Here is a 24,164-nt window from a genome sequence, read left to right as displayed (position 1 = left end):
GTACTAGTCCTTATCTATACGTATAATATAAGGAGAGCTATGAATTGTGACTTCACTTATTTGGCCTTCACTTCATTTGACACATAGGGAGCAACACACAGGACTGACAGTAACCAGTATTGTTACACCACAGTGTGCACCAGGGCCTTTTTGCACTATTCTTTGACATAATGCAAAATGTATATTAAACAAAATAAGACAGTGATCCTCGTAGAAGGGGTATGGTAAACGCTGAGCCAATGGTTAGTCCTGGAATGCCTCTCATGCCCCACCCTCACTGCCAACCCTCTTTGAGTTCCAGCACTTTGAATAGTTTCAAGGATGACAAAAATCTGCCATAAAAAGTTTCTTTGGCAAGGGAGCAAATTTAGAACCATCTTTGTGTATGTACCCAATGTAGAAAGGACTGCTGGTCCCAAATGTATTTTTTTGTACAGAGCCTCTGCACAAACCATCCTTTATGTCGTCATCAGTGAATACAAAGGACAACCAGTTAGCACGGCTGGCGACAGAAGGTCCTCAGTAGAATGGCTTTTTAAAAGCAACTTCCAAAGAAAGCTGTAACCTGTGGCCTCTATTCACCACCGGAAGAGCCTAAATGTTTTCCCCCTTTTGTAACAGAGAACATCTGTCGGTCCAGGAGAACAGTCACCCTCCCAGCAGTAAGTTTTATATACAGAGGCAACATCCTCTTTTTATGTGGTTCTGCCATGTCCTTGGTTAGGAAATGCACCCCTTTCAAACAGTTTGACAGCCCCGACTTGACTAACTGATAGCCATCCTGTTTCTTGCCTAAGCACAACTGAAAAATATTGTCTATGTGGTTAAATGAATTAAACAAGGAATCCAAGGGACAGAGGTGGCTCTACTACCATGGAGAATTCCAGCAGCAAACCAAAATTTAAGCCTGTAAATGCCTAATGGTTACGAAATCAAAACCCCAAACAATGCAAACAGCCAGTGACGCTTTTACAGCCAGTCGATTAATTTCCTTTCATTGCTCCCATCTTTTCTCTATAAAAGTCTCTCCTCAGCTCCTGTGGGGAGAAGGCAATGGCACCCCACTCCAGTACTTTTGCCTAGAAAATCCCATGGATGGAGGAGCCTGGTAGGCTGCAGTCCATGGGGTCGATAGAGTCGGACACGACTGAGCAACTTCACTTTCACTTTTCACTTTCATGCATTGGAGAAGGAAATGGCAACCCACTCTAGTGTTCTTGCCTGGAGAATCCCAGGGACGGGGAAGCCTGGTGGGCTGCCGTCTATGGGGTCGCACAGAGTTGGACACAACTGAAGTGACTTAGCAGCAGCAGCAGCTCCTGTGGGCAGGGCACCACTAACCACTTCCAGTTTGATGCTGCCCAACTCACATGGGATTTTGCTCAAACAACATTTTAAAATTCTTACTATGGTTCAGTTTATCTTTTAGCAATGTGAATAAGTACAAGATGTCTTTCTGAGAAAAAATCTGAGGTGTGTACCAGAATGTTCTGTGCTCCTTTTTGCAAATAGTTTTTCGTCTTTGTATATAAAAGAAGATCATCAAACCAGTCAAGCCTGAAGGAAATCGACCCTGAATATTCAGTGGAAGGAAGCTGAAGCTGAAGCTCCAATACTTTGGCCACCTGACTCGAAGAACTGACTCATTTGAAAAGACCCTGATGCTGGGAAAGATTGAGGGCAGGAGAAGAGGACAACAGAGGATGAGATGGTTGGATGGCATCACTGACTTAATGGATCTGAATTTGAGCAAACTCTGGGAGATAGTGATGGAACAGGGAAGCCTGGCGTGTTGCAATCTATGGGGTCACAAAGAGTCAGACACAACTTAGCGACTGAAAAACAGCAACAAATGTAAGAGTAAAGTGAAGAGGCATTTGGGAATTAGCTGGTATATTTCAAATGGCAGTCAAATCATTTTATATCAGCCCGAGATACTTCTTTTAACATGGATTGATGTCGTTCTGTACAATCATCAAATAAACACAATTTGAGAAAACATTGCAGATCCAGACAGATGCTATCGGTGGCTCTAGCAATGAGCCAGCTGAACAAAGGCAAGACACTTCCAGGATGCCAGGGCTGGGCAGGTTACTCCTCAGAAGAACAGAAGCTCTGTAACCAGCAAAGCCCTTTAAAAGCTGACATGCAGCCGCCTCCCAGTAACTTTATTCTGGGACACTGTTCTTGTATGCATGTAAAATGACTGCCTTTCTAGCTTGCCTTGTCCAGAGGATATTAAAATGTTAAGTTGAGGGTTAGCCATCTTTTTTGCTTTTTATTCTTCAGTTCAGTTCAGTTCAGTTCAGTCGCTCAGTTGTGTCTGACTCTTTGCGACCCCATGAATCTCAGCAGGCCAGGCCTCCCTGTCCATCACCAACTTCCGGAGTTCTTAGCAGTATGTATTTAAAAGCTGCCTTTGAGAAGACAGGTATTATTACCTATAAATTGTAACACTGAAGTGGTTGCTGGGAGCTGAAGGGAGGAGGGAATGGAGAATTAGTATTTAATCGGTGGAGAGTTTCACTTTGGGATAATGAAAAAGTCCTGGAGGTAGATGGTGGTAATGGCTGCAGAACAGTACAAATGACATAATGCTACATAAAAATGGTTAAAAGTGTAAAATTCTGTTATGTGTATTTTACCACAATAAAAAATATAACATTGATAGGCTAAAAATGATGATATTTAAAAAGCTGAGATGTAAGAGGAAAATAACCAGACAGAAGAGAGAGAGAGAGAAAAGAAAGGGAAAGAAATGGAAAGATTGATGAGACACTCCCTCTCCTTCCCAGGGCACTGGTGGGAGAGGTGTCAGTGATCCTAAAGGGAAATGTGAACTGAACCCCCTCCCCTCATCGTTAAGAAGAGGGTCCCTTACTCGGAAAAAAATGACTACACACCTGTAATAAGAGAATAACAGAACGTACCCTCTTGTACATAAAGGAAACCAAGCCATTGAAAAATTAACTGTATACAAATGGCGAATAAGCAGATGAAAATATATTCTGCATCACTAGCCTTCAGGGAAATGCACATCAGAAGCACAGTAAGTAAGGTGCTGCTTGACACCTAGTGGGGCGGTTCCAACCAAAACACAGACGCTAGCGAGCGCTGGTAAGACGGGGAAAAATCAGAGCCCTCATCCACCGCTGGTTGGGAGGGCAACATGGGGCGGCCACTTTGGAGAACAATCAGACAGCTCTTCCAAAAGTTAAACAGGGATTTACCACGTGACCCAGCAGTTCCACACCTAGGTTCATATCCACAACAAATGAACATATGCATCCAAATAAAGACTTGTTTGAGAATATCCGTAACAGAATTATTCGTAATAGCCAAAAGTGGAAACCCCCTCACAGTCCACTGACTTAGGAATGGACTAGAGAATAAACCGAAACTCTGGTGCGTCCCTGAGATGAAATCCTACTCAGCATTAAAGGAAACACAGATAGAGACTGCCACACGGATGGACCTCAAAAATGCCAGGCAGAGCGAAAGAAGCCAGACACAAAAGAATTCCATTTTCCTGAAATGTTCAGAACAGGCAAAGCTACAGAGACAGAAATCAGGTTAGTGTTTGCTTGGGACTGGAGGTGAAATGGAGACAAACTGATGGCATAGATGAGGGATCTTACTGGAGTGATGAAAATATTATTAAACTGGATTATGGTAATCATTGGTAAATTTACTAGAAATTATTGTATACTTAAATGTGTGAAATTTATGGTATGTAAATTATGGCTCAATTACGTTTTTAAAAAAGGAACTGTGAAAAAAAAGAACTGTGATTTAGAGGCTCTAAGAAGTGAAAAACAAACAAAATATAAAGGAAAGTAGCATACGAATTGGAGAAGGCGATGGCACCCCACTCCAGTACTCTTGCCTGGAAAATCCCATGGACGGAGGAGCCTAATAGGCTGCAGTTCATGGGGTCGCTCAGAGTCGGACACAACTGAGCGACTTCACTTTCGCTTTTCACTTTCCTGCATTGGAGAAGGAAATGGCAACCCATTCCAGTGTTCTTGCCTGGAGAATCCCAGGGATGGGGGAGCCTGGTGGGCTGCCGTCTCAGGGGTTGCACAGAGTCGGACACGGCTGAAGTGACTTAGTAGCAGCAGCAGCAGCATACGAATAGATAACCGACAAGGACCTAACTGTACAGCACAAGGAACTATACTCAATATTTTGTAATAGCCTAGATGGAAAAGAATCTGAAAAAGAACATACACACACACACACACACACACACACACATATGTATCTGAATCACTTTGCTGTACACCTGAAACTAATACATCATTGTAAATCAACTACATTTCAGAAAAAAAAATATTCTAGCATGAGAGAGAAGCAGGGAGGTAGAAGAGACAGACTATCAGGTGAGAACAAGGGAGTAAGTAGGCTTGAGGAAGGCCAGTGGTCTCCCTTAACTGCAGTCTAGAGAGATGTGTCTTTATTTGTTGATTCATATATTTTCTCATGCAATAACTAACACTCTCGGTTAGGTGCTGGGATGCAGGTCTTCACAGAGATGACATTCAGGCAGGGAAGACCAAATCTTGTTCGAGGACACTGATGGTTATTTATGTGCCTGGCTCTGTGGGAGAAACACTAGGGCCTGTGAGAGCATGTGACCAACAATACTGGTCAGAAACGGCCAATATCTGAGCCAGAGACTTGAATATAAAGATGGGTTTGCCAGGCTGGGAGAGAGAGGAAGGAAGAGGAAGAGGAAGGAAGCCTTGAAAAAAGCCATGGGTTTTTTAAAGACACAGCACCTGCCTGAGCTAGGTCTTTGGTTCTAATGCAACTGGAAGGCTGGCCAGGATTTAAGCAGGGGTATGTTATCAGATTTGCCTTTTTTTGGGTCTTTATTTTTTAATTGAAGTATAGTTGATTTACAATGTTGTGTTGGTTTCAGGTGTATAGCAAAGTTATTCAGTTATATATATATATGTAAATACATATTCAGTTTCATATATATGTACATATATACACATATACTTTTAGGCTCTATAATTATAGGTTATTACAAGATATTGAATACACACAGTTCCCTGTGCTATGCAGTAGGTCCTTGATAGTTATTTATTTTATACAGTGGTGTGAATTTATTAATCCCAAACTCCATATTCCTCCCCTCTGGTAATGGTAAGTTTGTTTTCTGTATCTATAAGTCTGCTTCTGTTTCATTGATAAGCTCATTTGTTCCATATTTTAGATTCCACATATAACTGATATCATATAGTATTTGTTTTTCTCTTTCTGACTTACTTTACTTAGTAGAATAATCTCTAGTTGCATCCATGTTGCTGCAAATGGCATTATTTCATTCCTTTAAATGGCTAAGTAGTATTCCATTGTGTATGTGTGTTTGTGTGTATTACATCTTCTTTATCCATTCATCTGCTACAGACATTTAGGTTGCTTCCATATCTAGGCTATTGTAAATAGTGCTCCTGCAAATATGGGGGTGCATGTATCTTTTCAAATTAGAGTTTCCTCCAGATATACGCCCAGGAGTAGGACTGCTGATCATATGGATTGGCAGAATGATTTAAAAGATCATTCTGGCTACAAATAGGCTGGGTGCAAAGGGCAAGGATGGATCCAGAGACAGACATAGTAGAAGATGGGACTAGAAATGAAATTGCAGTTCTGAGCCTTAGTCAGTTGTAGCCAATTGTCTTAGCCAGCTGGACAACTAGAAAGCCAAGGGCAATGGAGGGATCATATGACCACACCCCATACTGCTTTAGTGAAATGCAAAACAACATTTTCCCAAACTGATCCCCCAAATCACCAAGCGCTTGTTAAAAATGCTAATTCTCACACTCTGTTCTTCTGGATCTGAATTTTGAGAGAAGAAGCCTGGGAAGTTATTTATGTGTATATTTAATACTGCTGCAGACAATTCTCACGGTCAGGCAAGTTTCAGAAAGTATTGATCCATACTTTCGTTTTAAAAGCAATGTCTAGACAAGCAGCAAAACAGATGAAAACATAATATAGAAGTCATCCCAAAATATGATGACCCTTTTCTTCTAGTGAATTGTGATTCAGGCTGAAAAAGGTTAATGGCTCTTTCAAACAAGAACAGTTAAAAACAACTTGTAAAGGGTGTTGTTGTTGTTTTAGTCACTAAGTCATGTCTGACTCTTTTATGTCCCCATGGACTGCAGCTCTCTAGGCTCCTCTATCCATGGGATTTCCCAGGCAATAATACCCAGGGATGGAACCTGCATCTCCAGCATTGCAGGCGGATTCTTTACTACTTAGCCACTTGGGAAGCCCTGTAAAGAGTGAGCATAGTATAAGAAAATGGTGATGGACATGTATAATACTGGCTTTTGGCCTCTATGGTTTGCCGATCTAGAAGAGTAGGTATAATTCTGGGGTAGATCTGAGCACAGTGGTTTCCTAGGGCTGCTGTAACAAATTACCACAAACTCAGTGGCCTACATCAACAGAAACTTCATCTCTCACAATTCAAGAGACCAGAATTCCAAAATCAAGGAATTCGTAGGGCCCTGCTCCCTCTGAAGGTTTTAGGGGAGAATCCTTCCTTGTCTCTTCCAGTTTCTGGTGGCTCTAGGTGTTCTTTGCCTTGGGCTGCATGGAACTCCAACCTTTGTCTCTGTGTTTCCTCTGCTGTCATAAGAACATGTGTCACTGGACTTAGGTCTACCTGGTTAATCCACGATGATCTCACCTCAAAATTCTTTTCTTATTTACATCTGCAAAGACTCCTTTTCCGAATAAGGTCACAGTCACAGGTACCAGGATTTAGGACTTGGACACATGGTTTCGACCATTCAACCTACTAATAGTAATTTAAAATTATTGAGCAAGCCTACACGATGCTCCTACCTGTGTCAGTGTATCTACAAGGTGTTTTAAATATAAATGCTCTTAGTTCAACTTTGGGCTTCCCCAGGATTGGGGGATCCACTCTATACAGTATACTTCCTCTAAGCCGTCCTTTTTGCAAATCCGCACCCCCGAAGGCTCAGCAGTAAAGAATCCACCAGCGATGCAGGAAACACAGGAGACTCAGGTTTGATCCCTGGGTTGGGAAGATCCCCTGGAGAAGGAAACGGCAACCCATTCCAGTATTGTTGCCTGGGAAATCCCATGGAAAGAGGAACCTGGTGGGCTAAAGTCCATAGGGTCACAAAGAATTGGACACAACTGAGCATGCCCACACAGTTTAACATTGCTCAGAATGACCAGTTTGTTTATAAATGAATTCACTCATCTGAGCCATGCATATTTTCAGAAGCATGACTTTGTCATTTCAAAATAAGACATGGTATTAAAAGGGTACATATAGTAGACAAAACCACATTCAGACCACTGACATCACAAAAAATGCTGTGCTTTTTTCAGAAAGAAAACTTCTACACATGAAGAAAGGTATGTCTGTTGCAAGAAGAGTAATAGGGAGGAAACCAAAGAATTTTAGTGGTTTCTGCTGATACTCCCCTTGGGAAATGTCAGTGGATCAACTTTTACTGTAATAAATATTTTAACAGAATATTTTGTTTTCCCAGGGCCAAAAGCAGGGATAGGTGATATTACAGGGATACATGAAATAGCTATCAGAAGCAGGAATAGCTGTAGACATATGAATGCATGCTGAGTTGTTTCAGTTGCGTCTGACTCTTCGTGACCCTATGGACTGTAGCCCACCGGGCTCCTCTTCCCATGGAATCTTCCAGGCAAGAATACTGGAGTGGGCTGCCATGCCCTTATCTAGGGGATCTTCCCAACCCAGGGATCGAACCTGCGTCTCTTACATCTCCTGCATTGGCAAGTGGGTTCCTTACCACTAGTGCTACCTGGGAAGCCTGTAGTGACATGAATGAAAGTGAAATCCCTCAGTCGTGTCCGACTCTTTGCGACCCCATGGACTGTAGCCTATCAGGCTCCTCCACCCACGGGGTTTTCCAGGCAAGAGTGCTGGAGTGGATTGCCATTTCCTTCTCCAGGGGATCTTCCCGACCCAGGAATCAAACCCGGGTCTCCCACATTGCAGGCTTTACCATCTGAGCCACCAGGGAAGCTGACATGAATATATGATGAAGTAACATGAATATATGATGACAAATCTGTAGTTAACAAAGATCAGGTACTTATAGACACAGAAAAAAAAAAAAACAAAACTTTAAGACAGACACAAGAGGGGGACTTCCCTTGCAGTCCAGTAGTTAAAACGCTGCTTCTGATGCAGAGGGTGTGGGTTCAATCCCTGATTGGAAAACTAAGATCCCAGATAGCACACAGCACAGCCAAAAAGTAAAAATTAAAAGAAAAAAAGACAAGAGAGCACGATGGATATATAAAGCAGTGTGGGGTAGGAAAAAGCATAGTACCGAAGGGAAAAAAAATTGATAATTTTTTATAATTGGGAAATCTAATGAAGAAGAATCTAAAAAGAAGTATTTCCCTAAATTACATTCATCTAGAAGTTTCAAGAATCCTTTATTGAGAAGAGATTGGCATTAATAAAGGAACTTAATATTTATAGGGATTTATTGGAGTATTAAATATATTTTTATCTTGCTTAACTTTTCAAAGTATATAGTGTTCTTTCTTCTAAATAGATTCAGTTCTTGTGAACTAAAAATCCTCTATTCTTATAAAATCGGAGAAGGCAATGGCACCCCACTCCAGTACTCTTGCCTGGAAAATCCCATGGATGGAAGAGCCTGGTAGGCTGCAGTCCATGGGGTCACTAAGAGTTCGATAGGACTGAGCGACTTCACTTTCACTTTTCACTTTCATGCATTGGAGAAGGAAATGGCAACCCATTCCAGTGTTCTTGCCTGGAGAATCTCAGGGACAGGGGAGCCTGGTGGGCTGCCGTCTATGGGGTCTCGCAGAGTCGGACACGACTGAAGTGACTTAGCAGCAGCATTCCTATAAAATATTCCCAGGTATTCAATAAAAGAAGATTCCTAAGTGGCTCAGTGGTAAAGAATCCACCTGCCAAGAGACTTGGGAAATGCGAGTTCGATCCCTGGGTTGGGAAGATCCCCTGGAGAAGGAAATGGCAACCTACTCCAATATTCTTGCCAGGGAATTCCCATGGAAAGAGGAGCCTGGCAGGCTACAGCCCATGGGGGTCACAATGAGTCAGACATGACTAAGCATGCACATATGCATGCACATTCAATAAAAAAAGACAGAAAGAGAGGTTGAGGATGACATCAAAGTTGAACAGACCCAAATACAACTTTAGTCAAGATCTTTATACCAGGAGCACGCTGATTATGCAGTAGCCTTATAAAATGGGACTTGGGCAAAATCTGTTTATATCCAAATACACCATTTGCTTTCACAAAACAAACTCTGCAGGTAGACTAGCAATACATCTCAGAAACTAATTCTTAAAATCATGACAAATTTCAAAATAGCACATCTAAATCCATCAAATTCTACTATCAGCAGCCACTTCTCTCAATTCAACCCGGCCAAAGATTTCTCAAACTTCTCAGACTTTGCACTAATAGCTAGGAAAATACCAATACATCATTACAATATATATTTTTAACTTATAAGTTCAACTAAACATAATGACAAGCAAACAAATTTTTAGCACTGGATAATTATTATCTAGATTAGTTGACTCATTTAACCAACAGGCTATTTTTCCATCTTATAATACATTTCATGATTGTATTTTTCTTTGCTTTCTCTAACATTTTTAACAGATAACACAAATTCAGCCATCACCTTACAAAGAAAAGCTTGAATAAATTCATCCTGTATATTCTTTCGTACAACTTCTACTAAAAAATCCAGAGTGAAATCTCTAGTGATATCTCAATATTAAAAAAGGACATTACGTTTCCATTTTCCAAGAAAACTTTCGAAGTGGCATTTATTTAAATTCTTTTCATTCAAGCAAAAATGTTAGAAAGCCCTCCCACTCCCGATCTTTGTTCAGTTCAGTTCAGTCGCTCAGTCGTGTCCGACTCTTTGCGACTCCATGGACTGCAGCATGCCAGGCTTCCCTGTATAAACAGAATTCCAAGAGAGGAAGACTGTTCCTTTGTGTCTATTCCAGTAATAGAAGGGAAGTAATGGTGTCTGATATATTTTGCTACAGACTCCTTAATCTAGGCAATGATTACAAATTCATGCATTTAATTTGAACAGTGATAATTAGGTTGATTTCCAGATGACTCATTTTGTAAACCTTTGGCGATTAGCGTGTTCCATCTGGAGTGGGCCATGTGCTGCCTTCCCGCTGACATCAGTGGAAATCTTGAGTCAAGATCAAAGCTACTTTATGCCTCTGACCTTTCTTCACAATGCACAGTGGGGCCCGAGTTTCTCAGCTCAGAATTTTCAGATTTGCTTTGCTGTCCCCATGGGGTTACACTTGCAGACAGTCAACCTGTAGACGTTTACTGAAGACCCTACAACCAGTCCATTGGAAATCACAAGTCTTGGATTCTAGTTTTCAGGTGATTTCCTAATGCAGGCCCCAAATTTCAGCAAATCTTATTCTAGTTGACCCACTGAGGTCAGTGAATAGAGAACCCCAGTGGGGTGAGGGGTAGTACTCATTTTACCCCCAGAAATCCTCCATAGGCTCACTTTCCTCCAGAGCCACGGTCCCCCACCTTTTTGGCACCAGGGACCGATTTTGTGGAAGACAATTTTTCCATGGACAAGGAGTGGGGGTGGATGGTTTCAGGATGATTCAAGTGTGTTACACGTACTTTCTTTCTATGTAATGCCAATGTTGATCTGACAGGAGGTTACTGGTAGCCCAGGGGTTGGGGCCCCTGCTATAGAGATGCACGTAGAGAATCACACTAGAGAAGGGATGCCTTACCTTGACAGTCATGTCTGCGCTGGATGATGCTATGGCCTCTGAGGTTATATCATCTCGTGTTAGCAGCACACTCTCCCACCCAACTCCTGAAAAAAAAAAAATGAGTGCCATTTGAGGCAAGTGCATTCAGTTGGCATGGACGGAAACTACTTTGCAGCTTTCAAGTCCATGTGACGTATAAAGGAAATCAGTGATTATCCACAGTTCACCTGCCTGACAGTTAACAGGAAAGCTTCCTTTCAGAAATGTGGTCAGTCAGCACCTCTTGTTTTCACCTAATCTCCAAGTTTGGAGTCGTCATCTAAATCTTGTATGTTATGGTTTAATCGCTGTCATGTCTGACTCTTGCCAACCCATGGACTATAGCCCTCCAGGCTCCTCTGTCCATAGGATTTTCCAGGCAAGAATACTGGAGTGGGTTGCCATTTCGTTCTCCAGGGGATCTTTCCAACCCAGGGATCAAACTCGGGTCTCCTGCATTGCAGGCAGATTCTTTACCGACTGAGTTACCAGGGAAGCCCTAACCCCAGGATATATATATATATATATATATATCTTGTATGTTATAGAAAGTGCTATTCCTAGTCCAGAGTGGAGAAGACGTTAAAATGAACTCCTCTAGAATCTAGGCCTCATACTGAGGTCTTATGTGGGGCTTAAAGTGACTCCCATAACACAGAAATCTGTCCATCTGAATCTAATTCAATACCCAATAGAAATGACTCCAGATTATTTACTGTCCTAGATTCTACACACCTGCTGAAAAGAACTGAGTTTATACTCATGTTTAAAATCTATATATGTTTCTCCCCAAGTCTTAATACATGTTAGCTCCTTTTTTCTTAAGCTGTCAGACAGGCTCTGAGAGGAGACATCTGGCAAGAGACAAGGTTTTGCTCTCTCCAGCCTCCAAAAAGATATCAGGGGCTTCTATTTGAAAAGCCCACATCACAATATAGTAAAACTACACTAATTTAAATGCAGTTGTGTGTGTGCATGGAGGTGGAATTGTCTATAATAGTGAAAAGTCTGAAGTAATGACCGGTTATTTTTAAAAACAATATTGCAAGTCAAGTCATCTTCCTAAAAGCTAAGAAGGTAACACTCAGTAGAGTTTCTCAGGGTCTACTTCAATAAGCAGATACAAATTTTATAACTGGTATAACAACTGCCTACTGGGATATGAGTGTTCATAGCCTAAAGTATTAAAAAGATTATTTTTTAGAACAGACTAAAACTATTTAATATTAATTTACAATATTGATTTTCTTGTATAATTTTCCCTAAGGAAAACTCAAGGGCAATATTCATCCCAGACCTGTGTGAATCACCCAAATTCTACATTTCAACTGTCAAGCATTATGCTAAATGAGAACTGGAACGTTTTTCTGTTTGCCACTTAGTAAATATTTTAGGTTCTGTGGTCAGACCACTTCTCTTGCAGCTTCTAAAGCTGCCATTATTGAGAGAAAGCAGCCAGAGATAACATATAAGCAAATGGACATGACTGGGTTCCAATAAAACTTTATTTAAAAAAAAACAACAAACAGGCATTGGCCAGATTTGGCTCATGAGACGTGCATTTCCAGCCTCTGTGCTAAGTCAAGAAACCAGAGATGTATCTAGGAAAGATTGTTATACTTTGGCATTTTTCTAAGGATCAACTGGACAATCAGGGGTGAAACTATAGGAGTAGTTTGCAATTACATGACACTTTAAATAAACTAATATGAAATTAATTCAATTTTAATATGTTAGCACTGATTGCATTGCCTTATTTTATATTCTGAATCCTTGAGAGTTTCATTTCACAGGAATTGTGCACCATGGATTACTCAAGATCCATGGGCTATAATTTATTGCAGAGTGTAAACAGTTGTCTCTCACTGGGTTGTAGAAATTGGGTCAGAGAAGTTTGATGACTTGCCCTACAATTTCCTCTCAGGAAAGTTGTGGGCTTTGTCTTAAATGCACATTTCTGGGAAAGAAATCTTGTTTCCACACAAACAAATTATTTCCCAGACATATCTTGCATTTAACTAAAACCCTTTCTGGTTTAAGCCACTGTTGGTACCTACTGGAACTGGCCAGCAGAGAGACACAGATATTGGGCATGGACAAATATATGATTTTTAATTATAGAATAATTTGACTTTTTTTTTGCGCTTTTGACTTTTCCCATATGCGCTGTGTGGCCAGCAGAGAGACACAGATATTGGGCATGGACAAATATATGATTTTTAATTATAGAATAATTTGACTTTTTTTTTGCGCTTTTGACTTTTCCCATATGCGCTGTGTGGCATATGGGATCTTAGTTCCCCATCTAGTAATCGAACCCGTGCCCCTTGCTCTGGAAGCGCAAAGTCCAGACCATTGGATCTCCAGGGAAGTCCCTAATATGAATTATTGTTCAGCAAATGTTTGGAGCCCTTCTCTCCCACTGTGGGAGAAATTTTCTTCCCTGTCCTACTGATGTTTGCCTTGGCAAATAGGATGTTAGTGGATATCATTCGAGCAAAGGTTTGAAATGGGCTTGTGTGGTGACATTTGCCCTCTTGCTCTTCTGCTCTAGCATGAGAAGGACATGCCCCAGTTGATTTTAAAGGAAATGAGAGTCATGGGGAATTGACTTGAACCCGGTCTGCACCTTGGAGCTAAGCCAAGTCTAGATCAGCCAATCCCCAGCTCAACTGCATATGCATGATAATAAAAGTGATTCCGTTTTGGGATGATTTGTCAAGCAACATTATTCTACCAGTAGCTGAAAGATATAATCTATCACCAAAATTATACATGAAAATCATTTAAATAAAGCACTTTTATCTTTAACTGTGCAAATATAATTCCTTTTGTTGCATATAATTCATTTACAAGTATTAATTTCCATCTCTATATATTATATCCCATTTTGGGAACAATTTTTCCTCTGCTACAATCATTCCTTTCGTAAGCAATACTGTATTTATTACAGGATATATGGCTATAGGGAGAAGGCAATGGCACCCCACTCCAGTACTCCTGCCTGGAAAATCCCATGGACGGAGGAGCCTGGTAGGCTGCAATCCATGGGGTTGCTAAGAGTCAGACACGACTGAGCGACTTCACTTTCACTTTTCACTTTCATGCATTGGAGAAGGAAATGGCAACCTACTCCAGTGTTCTTGCCTGGAGAATCCCAGGGACGGTGGGGCCTGGTGGGCTGCTGTCTATGGGGTTGCACAGAGTTGGACACGACTGAAGCAACTTAGCAGCAGCAGCATATGGCCATACGAAAGAGACATGAGACATCAATTCATATGTATTATCAATATATAATTTGATATATAATATAGAATATATGTAATTCACTTAGTGTAGTTTTACCTACTGTACTTTCAAATAACCACTTTTATAGCTTCCCTTCTCCCTTTGCTCAATCTTACTTACAATTTTTTTAAAAAAACCATATTTTATATTATTCATACAATCCCTAGCAATACTATATTATTTTTATTCCATTTTTAAAAGGCTGGATCAAACCTTCAGGAAAAAAACAACCTTTCTCTCCCACAAGAGAATAACTTTGCCTTTCTCTGTAGTGGAAAAACTGAGACCCATCTACTTGTAGCTAAGGGATTCTTATAAATACTCCATCAGGGAGAGTTTTATAAAGATCTTGCAGCAATAAATCATATCTGCCATGAATTTGTTGTTGTTGCTTTTTATATACCTCCTTATTTAGCTTCACAGTCAGATAAATACATCCCTTTGCCCAAGCTTCCAGTTCCCTGGCGCCCACATCCCTGGGTCTCTGTTCCCGGGGTGCACTCTGCTGATTGTCTTGGCCATTCTCTGTTGATTTCTGTTGGGAATAATACATGTATTGTTGACAGGATAGTGCAAGCAAAAGGAAGGAGGCTTGGTGAGGAAGCAACTGATGGCATCCAGGGAACATGGGCTGACTTCCTTAATTCTGATCCTGGCTAGTACTGAAAATAAATAAAAATGAAGGGTCCAAGGCCCAGAGGGAAAGGGGAGCACTGCACGGGAGGGTGCCGGTTGTGCCCAGACCCGCTGGAATCACCATGTGTCACGAGGTGAAAGCAGGTTAAGATAGAGAGAAAGACAAATCAGCATAGACTCTTATATTTGCAAGAGAGTGGACCCCTGCTCTAGCCCATCTATCCACACAGATTTTAGATAGATCGTTGGACAAAGCAGGTGGCTGAGGGGGTTACAAGTGCTCTTCGCCAAATGCTCCCCCTTATTCCTTCCTCTCGTGGACACATAACAGGATTTCACTTCCTAACCTCCTTAGAGTTGGTGAGGTCAGGTGATTAGTTCTGGCTGATGGGTATGGGTGCAGTGGCATCGATCGCTTCCGGGCTGGAACAGTTAATTGCTGATGACAGACCCTCCAGGGCACCCTTCCCCTCCAAAATGGTGAAAGGCAGTGTTCCATACAGTGACAATTTTGTTAGCGTAAGGCCCAACTAAGAGAGTAACATAAAGCACAGATATGGCCAACCCATAAGGGCCATCAAGTCAGATGCGTGAGAACTAAACCTTTATTATTTTAAGCCATAGGCCTGGGGCTGTTTATTACACTAGTATAACATAGCCTAGCCTTAGGAAAGGACGGACGGAGCCCTTTCAGACCTGCCATCCCCACCCACCTCCAGTTCCTATTATAGCAAGGTCTTTAGATAAATCTGTCTTCTATCCTCTAAACAAATTCTACCCTTTAAATATTGTCTCCTAAGCAGGTTTTAGCGGCCCATACTTTCCTTGGGGGCCACTCTCTGACTCCACTGTGTTCAGCGCTTATTGCACAGGTCAGCTGCATCTCATGAAGGATTTCGGTTCTAAAGACAAAAGGCACAAAGCTGCATGATCAAAACTGCCCTTGAAAATCCCTTAAATCTCCCATACAGTCCAGTTAGCACCATACTTCAGAAAGCCCAACAGAACCACTTCTGTTCCAGCTTTAGAACAGACCATTTCTCCTTTTAAGTATGAGATGTTGCTGTTGGCTTGTACTAAGGATCATGTTATACAAAAAAATACAGATCTTGAAACTCTAGGATTTCTCCATGTTTGGAGATGCCCAGAGAGATAGAAGGAGCTAAGACCACTAGCAGAAACAGATTAACACCTTCCTTGTCATCCTCCCACTGGGGTGTGTGATATAGAATGCTTTGGGGCTTCCCTGGTAGCTCAGACAGTATAAAGAATCTGCCTGCAAGGAGGGAGACCCAGGTTCCATCCCTGGGGCGGGAAGATCCCCTGGAGAAGGGAATGGCTCCCCACTTCAGTATTCTTGCCTGAGAATTTGTGGACAAAGGAGCCTGGAGGGCTACAGTCCATGGGGTTGCAAAGAGTTGGACCCAACTGAGCGATTTCCCCATTCTATTGTTTTCCTCTATTTCTTTGCGTTGATTGCTGAGGAAGGCTTTCTTATCTCTCTTTGCTATTCTTTGGAACTCTTCATTCAAATGGGTATATCGTTCCTTTTCTCCTTTGCCTTTAGCTTCTCGCTGTAAAAGTGCTGCACTCAATATGCCAGAAAATTTGGAAAACTTAGCCGTGGCCACAGGACTGGAAAAGGTCAGTTTTCATTATAACACCAAAGAAAGGCAATGCCAAAGAATGCTCAAACTACCACACGATTGCACTCATCTCACGCGCTAGCAAAGTAATGCTCAAAATTCTCCAAGCCAGGCTTCAACAGTACATGAATCGTGAACTTCCAGATGTTCAAGCTGGATTTAGAAAAGGCAGAGGAACCAGAGATCAAATTGCCAACATCCGCTGGATCATCAAAAAAGCAAGACAGTTCCAGAAAAACATCTACTTTTGCTTTATTGACTACACCAAAGCCTTTGACTGTGCGGATCACAACAAATTGTGAAAAATTCTTAAAGAGATGGGAATACCAGATGACCTGACCTGCCTCCTGAGAAATCTATATTCAAGTCAAGAGGCAACAATTAGAACTGGACGTGGAACAACAGACTGGTTCCAAATCGGGAAAGGAATACGCCAAGGCTGTATATTATTACCCTGCTTATTTAACTTATATGCAGAGTACATCGTGCGAAATGCCAGGCTGGATGAAGCACAAACAGGAATCAAGACTGCAGGGAGAAATATCAATAACCTCAGTTATACAGCTGACACCTCCCTTATGGCTGAAAGGGAAGAAGAGCTAAAGAGCCTCTAGAGTGACATTTCCACCTCCTCCCTCTGTTGTGAACTCACATCCCTGATCATTAGCCCTGCTTTTTGGGCTTGAGCAGGAAAAGCCCTTAAGCGTGTCTGTGTGATAGAATCGGCTCCTTCATGCCACCTTAGAAGGCCCTTAGCAACTAACCCATAAGGACCTGTGGACAGGGAGTGTACCTGATGCCCAGTTAGTCTCCGCCAGTGTCTGTTAAATGAGCAATGTTAGTTTGGGGGCAGCCAGGTGAGGGGGAGCTTCAGAGTGGGGCCTAGTTAGCAGCAGAGTTCACTCAAAGGAGAAGAGAGAAACACAAAGGAAAGGGTATGAAGGGAGCTGGTAATGACAGGGGCTGGGACCCGGGACCCATTACCGGAGTGCTTGCACCTGGACAAATCTTTAAGCAACAGAAACAAAGAAACAATAAGGAACTAAAAATAACTGCACGTTTGCACATTTGGGGCAATTATGAACAATAAGATACAAAAAGGCCACACACTGTCATTTCTGAGATGCCAGGAGCAAAGGCAGTGTGCTGACGATCCTCCCCCCACACACAGTACCACCAAGGGGATGGGCATGCCACCTTAGCTATGCCTCCTGTCCAACCCACGGACCCACCCCTGTTGTTACCCCATTTAAGGACCCAAGCAGCTCCTCTCAGGGAGCCAGCAACGGCACCTGTTCCTTGTTATCACCCTGTCGTGGAGCAGGAGTCCCAGTAAAGCCTTTCCTACAATTCTCATCTGGCCTCTAATCAATTTCTACTGAAGGAAGAGTCCAAGGATCCAGGTTGGTAACAGTTAACAGTCCCACTTTTGAGCTGATTCACTCTAGATGCTGAAGAAACAGGCTGTGATTGGTCCTTTCTCCCAGAGGCAGGCAAGTCCTAGTGGCTCTAGGTACTTGCCATCAAACCCCTGGAGGTGCAGTCACCAGATATAGAACATCTGGGTGGTGAGACCCTTTGTGCCTCGAAGACAGGGCTGACCCTTCACCAGCCCCACCTCCATGCCCACCTCACCCTTTGGGGTTGCAAAGAGTTGGACGTGACTTAGCGACTGAACAGCAACCATCTTATATACAAAACATGGACCCATTGTGAAAATTTCATCGATCACAATGAAAGAACGGGGTTAGAGCCTGGGTCCCTCTGTGTCTAAAGTCTCTTCCTTCTTCAAGTCTTGGAATTGAGGTTCAGCCAGATATTTCTCCGTTTAATCGTCGTTGGCTCCCTTTGGGTTTGAAAAAAAAAAATCTCACTTTGTTCTTTGAAAAGTTCTCACATGGTGGTTATTAAAATTTAGCGGAACTTTAGAACAATGATTTGCCTCTAAATACTTGGCTTTGGGAAACCCCACCCAAGGATTAGCTGATGGGACTTGCTTCCTCTGGATGGGAAGCCCCACCCGGGTGCCTGGAGGAGCAGAGCAGGATGTGACCCCACCCCAGCTCACCCAACTCCAGGTGGTGGCTCATCCTTGCCCCAGAGCCCCAGCTTTCTCTTTCTTGGGGCAGATGGAAGGGCCAGGTCCTAGGGTCTCTAGAAGCAATGGTAGCAGGGGCATTCCCCTCCTCTCTTGGCTGCTCTCATTGAGAAGTTGTTGATGTTCAGTTGCTAAGTTGTGTCCGACTCTTTGCAACCCCATGGACTGCAGCACGCCAGGCTTCCCTGTCCTTCACCATCTCCCAGAGTTTGGTCAAACCCATGTCCACTGAGTTGACGACACCATCCAACCATCTCATCCTCTGTTGCCCCCTTTTCCTCCTGCCCTCAATCTTTCCCAGCATCAGGGTCTTTTCCTATGAGTCGGCTCTTCGCATCATGTGGCCAAAGAACAGGAGCTTCAGCTTCAGCATCAGCCCTTGCAGTGAATATTCAGTTGATTTCCTTTAGGATTGACTGGTTTGATCCCCTCTTTGAGGAGAGTTCACTGGAAAAGAGAAAGTTTACCATTTGAACTATGAGTTATGTTCCTCAAACTCACTGAGGCCACTGGTCTTGGCCCCTGTCCAACTCCTATACCTTCCCAAGTAAGGAAGTTTGTCTGGGTGCCTCTCAGGGGTAGATGTTCAGGGAGCTCAAAAATAAGACCTCAATGTCTTGTTGAGTGTTCCCCATGCCCCCTCCACTCCACTGCTCTCCCCACCAGCATGGCCACAATAATATCAATCATGACAGCTAAACTGATGAGTCAAGCACTTGGTCTTCATAGGTATCACCTCATTCAATCCTCATACAATACAGGGATATGAGGCAAGTATAATATTATCCCCACTTTACAGAGGAGAAAACTGAGACTTAGAAAATGTAGAAGTAATCTAGCAAGTGATGCAATGAGCACTCTGACCTCAGAGGTTATCTGCCTAACGAGTTACCTTACCACCATCCCCAAAGATCTCTTGTTTTCAGGGATTGGTAAACAGGAAATTTGAGGACATATTGAAAAAAAAACAAGATTTGCAGAGGGGTAATTTTTTTCCTGGAGGTTCCCATTCAAGATGGTTTCTGAGCTCACACTGAGCAGATCAAATAAAGGCTTTGTGGTGGGGTTTCTGGAGACACGTAAAGCTGAGGCTGACACTGAATCCAGCCCAGGGCAGTTCAGCAAACAGTCATGAGGGGTTTATAGGGCCTCTCTGGGTCAGCTAGGATGGGGCGGTTCTCCTTTCAGACAGGAAAAGCTCCGGGCACAGTCCTGTGGGATGCCGTGACAACCAAGTTCTGCAGAGGGTGCCCTGCGCGGCAGAACCTCTGAAAGATGGACAAGGATTAAGACTCTGAAAGAACTGAGTGCCTCTGAGCTCCACCTTGGGTTCAGACACTCCTCAAGAAAACCCTGGGACAAAAACCCTGGGTGATCTCAGAGGCAAGCATGTGGTAGAGAAGTGGAAACTCAGAGCACCCTGGGCTGGGGAAAAAAAAAAAAATACATAGCTTGCTCTCTCCCTGTAAGCATGTGGTAGGAAGGAGTAACAACAATAATAATAGCAGGTTATCATTTCCTGAGAGCTAATTATGTGCTCTTGATTGTGCTTAAACATATATTACCTAACAATCAGAAACCCTACATAAAGTAGGCACTAGGTTTTAAAATTTATTTGTTTTTAATTGGAGGACAACTGCTTTACCGTATTGTGTTGGTTTCTGCCATACATCAACATGAATCAGCCATAGGTATACATACGTCCCCTCCTATTTTTAATCTTTATTTTTTGGGTAGCAAAAATGAAGCTTAGAGAAGTAAATAAGTTGCCCAAGAACACATAACAGTAAGGAGCACATTTGGGATGTGAATAAAGCTCTATATGAGGCTGTTACTAATCACTTCTGCTCACTAAGGTGTCCAGAGTGAGAAGGGCAAGGATCCTCTTGAGACCGGGACAATACATGGACGCACATACCTGCCTGTCACATGCACACACTTTTATGTACACACATGTACACACACGTACACACACACATGCGCACACAGACACCTGTGCTTGTGTGCACAACTGTAGACCCATGTATACACATATGCATAACCCATGAAGTGTGAAGCTACAACTACTTTTCAGCTATGATCTGCTATATGCTCTGGAGTCTCAGACCTCCTTTGAAGAAGAAAAAAGCCTTTCTCACTGACAGTATCTGAGGGTAAATGGGAAACTAGGTGTTTCATCTCTTGCTCGATTCTCAAAGGTGAATTTTATATGAAGTGGGAGGCAGATTCCAAATGCACAAAAATGAGCGCAAAAAGGATCACGCTTGTGTTGAAAATGAGTTTTACAAGATACTGGAGGCCCGAGGCAATTTTGAAAATGGTTTGTTTGGGCTCACCCGAACCAGTTCTCAGAAATTAAAGCCTTTTTAGGCAACCCTGCTCCTTGCAGCAAACTCAAGGGACTGTTCAAACTCAGGGTCCCCCCTGAGAGTGGTAAAGAACCTGCCTGCCAACACAGGAGACTTAAGAGATGTGGGTTCAATCCCTGGGTCAGGAAGATCCCCTGGAGAAGGAAATGGCAACCCACTCCAGTATTCTTGTCTGGAGAATCCTTTGGACAGAGGAGCCTGGTGGGCTACAGTCCATGGGGTTGCAAAGAGTCAAACACGACTGAGCGACTTAGCACACTCTCAGACTTTAGAGAATTAACAGCTTAAAGCCTGGTTTACCCTCAAGTTAATTTGCAGATATTATCACTCAAGGGAGCTCCCCTAATAAGTCCAGTAAGGATTCTGTTATAGTCTCCACAATATCCTATTAGCTTTGCCAGCCTGATTTTAAAATATTTATTAATACTTTGTTTGGCTGCCCCAGTCTGAGTTATGGCATATGGGATCTAGCTCCCTGACAGCAATAGAACCCAGGGCCCTTGCACTGGGAGCACAGAGTCCCAGCCACCAGACCACCAGGAAAGTCCCTGCCAGCCTGGTTTAGAGGTTGGAAAGATATTTGATATTTAGTCCCCAAACATGTCATATAAAATTAAATAAATTAAACATACTGTAAATCAACTATACTTCAATAAATATAAAAAATAAAATAAAACTGGCAAAGAGTGAAAAAAATTATGTACAAAGCCAAACCACCATCTTGGATCCAGTTCTTGTGCAAAGGAGACCCACTGAAGACAGGGCATAGTGACATGGACTTATTTAGAGTCCTTGGGCTCTTTGGCTGGCTTCCCTGATAGCTCAGTTGGTAAAGAATCTGCCTGCAATGCAGGAGACCTCGTTCGATTCCTGGGTTGTGAAGATCCACTGGAGAAGGGATAGGCTACCTGCTCCAGTATTATTGGGTTTCCCTTGTGGCTCAGCTGGTAAAAGATCTGCCTGCAACATGGGAGACCCCGGTTTGATCCCTGGGTTGAGAAGATCCCCTGGAGAAGGGAAAGGCTACCCACTCCAGTATTCTGGCCTGGAGAATTCTATGGACAGTCCAGGGGTCACAAAGAGTCAGACGTGACTGAATGACTTTCACTCACTTGGACTCTCTGGAGGGTCAATCACCCAGTTGGTACCCTTTCCCTCTCTTGGTTGTGAAAAGAGTGCCATGGACGGAAGGCACAGTGGAGAGCATGGCCCTTGGAGACATGAAGAAGCTGGGCTCCACCATGCCTTTTCCCACCTGCTGCCTCCTCTCCAGCCTCACTTCCACTGCACCAGTTCAGGTTTCCAGAGGTCTCCCAAATCAGATCCGTCTTCCATATCATCACCACCATTACTTCTCAGAAATGTAACTGTGTTCACATCCCTCCCGACCTCATTGCATTTCTTCTCTGTGTCTGGCATAGTGCTTGGGCTGGGGAGAATCAGTCGGGAAGACCTGGTTCCAGGCCCTCAGGAAGGTGGTGGTCTGGAAGGAGGTTTTCTCTGGGCCATCTGCTTTACAGCATTGCCCCACTCCCTTGCTGTATGGGGCATCCCTTGGCTAGGTGGCCAGGATGTTACATTTCTGCCCTGAGTTCTGGGCTTCCTGCCAATGCCTCCTCTGCTTCCGTGGGGTGGTGGGGCACTGTGGTGCTATCAGGTAACCCCTGGGAGCTCACTTGGCCATTCAGAAAACCCACCTGAATCAAGTAAAAGTATATTGGGGGGGGGTATATTTTTAGAAGAACCTTCTGGAAAATTCAGAAAGGTTCTCAGGACTATCATCAGTCCAGAAGCTACAAATGGTGACCCTTCCAGCTTGTAGGTATGCTTTGTCAAGTCTGCAAGGCTCTGTTGTTGCTTTAAGTGATTTAGTTGCCAAGATTAAAAATTCTTTAGAATTGACACAAACATCTAGTATCTCTTGAGAAAAATGAGAAGATTTGGCAAGACTAGGCCCAGCAGCCACTGCTCTACCTGGCAGCAACTGCCAAGAGCTTTATCCATGAGATCTGCCTGCTCTGAGGCCTCAGTTTCCACCACCCTCTCGTTTTATTTGTGGGTTGATGTCACTCACTAATGTTGACCGTCTGGCCCTTAATGGCATCTGAATTTGCCATCCCAATCTGGTTTAATTGCCACAATATCCCTCATGAGGAGACTGAGAAAAGTTGTGAATTAATCCCATTTCAAACTTTTTTCCAAAAAATTGATGTCTAGTTGATTTATAAAATTGTGTTAGTTTCAGGTGTATAGCAAGTGATACACACGCACAGGAACAAAAGATGCCCTGGAGAAGGGAACGGGTACCCATTCTAGTATTCTTGCCTGGAGAATTGCATGGACAGAGGAGCCTGGAGGGCTACAGTCCACGGGGCCACAAAGAGTCAGACATGACTGAGCGACTAACATTTTCACTTTCATATATATATATATATATATATATATATATTTGTTTTCAGATTCTTTTCCATACAGTAGTTCCTTCCACTTTTTAAAAGATTTTTTGAAGTAGTTTGGATTTAAACCATCAGTTGAAAAAATGGATTTGACCAAAGCTGGTTAGTAACTTATTACTGAACTGGCAGGAGAACCACACGACCATGGCAAGTTATGTCACCACTCTAAGCCTTAGTTCTCTTTACCTGTAAGATGAAGATGGCAATAGAAACCTCTTAGGGTATTGCTGTGGACAGATAACTCCTCAGTTCAGTGCCAGCAACAGAGCAAACACTCAATATATGTTAGTTATTATTATTTTTTATTCTGTGATGCCATACTGACTTCCCTGTTAAATAAATGGCTTCTAGGAATACACAGCAAGGCAGATTGTAGCTAAGAAAAATGCTACCAGGAGAAAAAGCAGATCCCTGGATCTAAATCAAAGTTTTCAATGTCTTTACATGGCTGGGGTCATAATTAGTGCCTCTGCTAACTTACTCAGTTAACTATTTTTTCTACAAATACCAGTGATGATCTGGTCCCTTCCTTGCCACCCCCCCCCCCCTCCCCGATTACTGTAGTTCTTAAATAGAAATTACTTTAGCTCCATGGGAATTTCTGTAGAAATTTCTGCAGATTTTAGCAGATTTGTGGGCCTGTAGGTAGTGAGGCAGCTAGTCTGGTGCCATGGGGTGAACTGTGGTCCTCCAAACTGAGTCAACTATGTTGAGGCCCTAACCTCTAGCTCCTTAGAATGTGAATATATTTGAAGGTGGAGCCTTTAAGGAGAAGATTAGGTGAAAATGCATCTGTCC

General features: G+C 42.8%; 1 protein-coding gene across 6 annotated transcripts in view; it reads right to left on the bottom strand.

The window, feature by feature from the left end:
* PALM2AKAP2 (PALM2 and AKAP2 fusion) overlaps positions 1–24,164 on the bottom strand; it is a 517,050-nt gene that overhangs the window by 143,798 nt on the left and 349,088 nt on the right. For all 6 annotated transcript variants that reach the window (XM_070795255.1, XM_070795256.1, XM_070795257.1 and 3 more), the window contains one exon: positions 10,853–10,938. In XM_070795255.1, the coding sequence (XP_070651356.1) occupies positions 10,853–10,938 (86 nt within the window). The remainder of the gene's footprint in view (positions 1–10,852; positions 10,939–24,164) is intronic.

The sequence above is a fragment of the Bos indicus genome, chromosome 8 (assembly GCF_029378745.1).
Source record: "Bos indicus isolate NIAB-ARS_2022 breed Sahiwal x Tharparkar chromosome 8, NIAB-ARS_B.indTharparkar_mat_pri_1.0, whole genome shotgun sequence".
Lineage (NCBI taxonomy): Eukaryota > Metazoa > Chordata > Mammalia > Artiodactyla > Bovidae > Bos > Bos indicus.
Note: the sequence above shows the minus strand (reverse complement) of the source record. Positions and strands in the feature narration are given on the sequence as shown.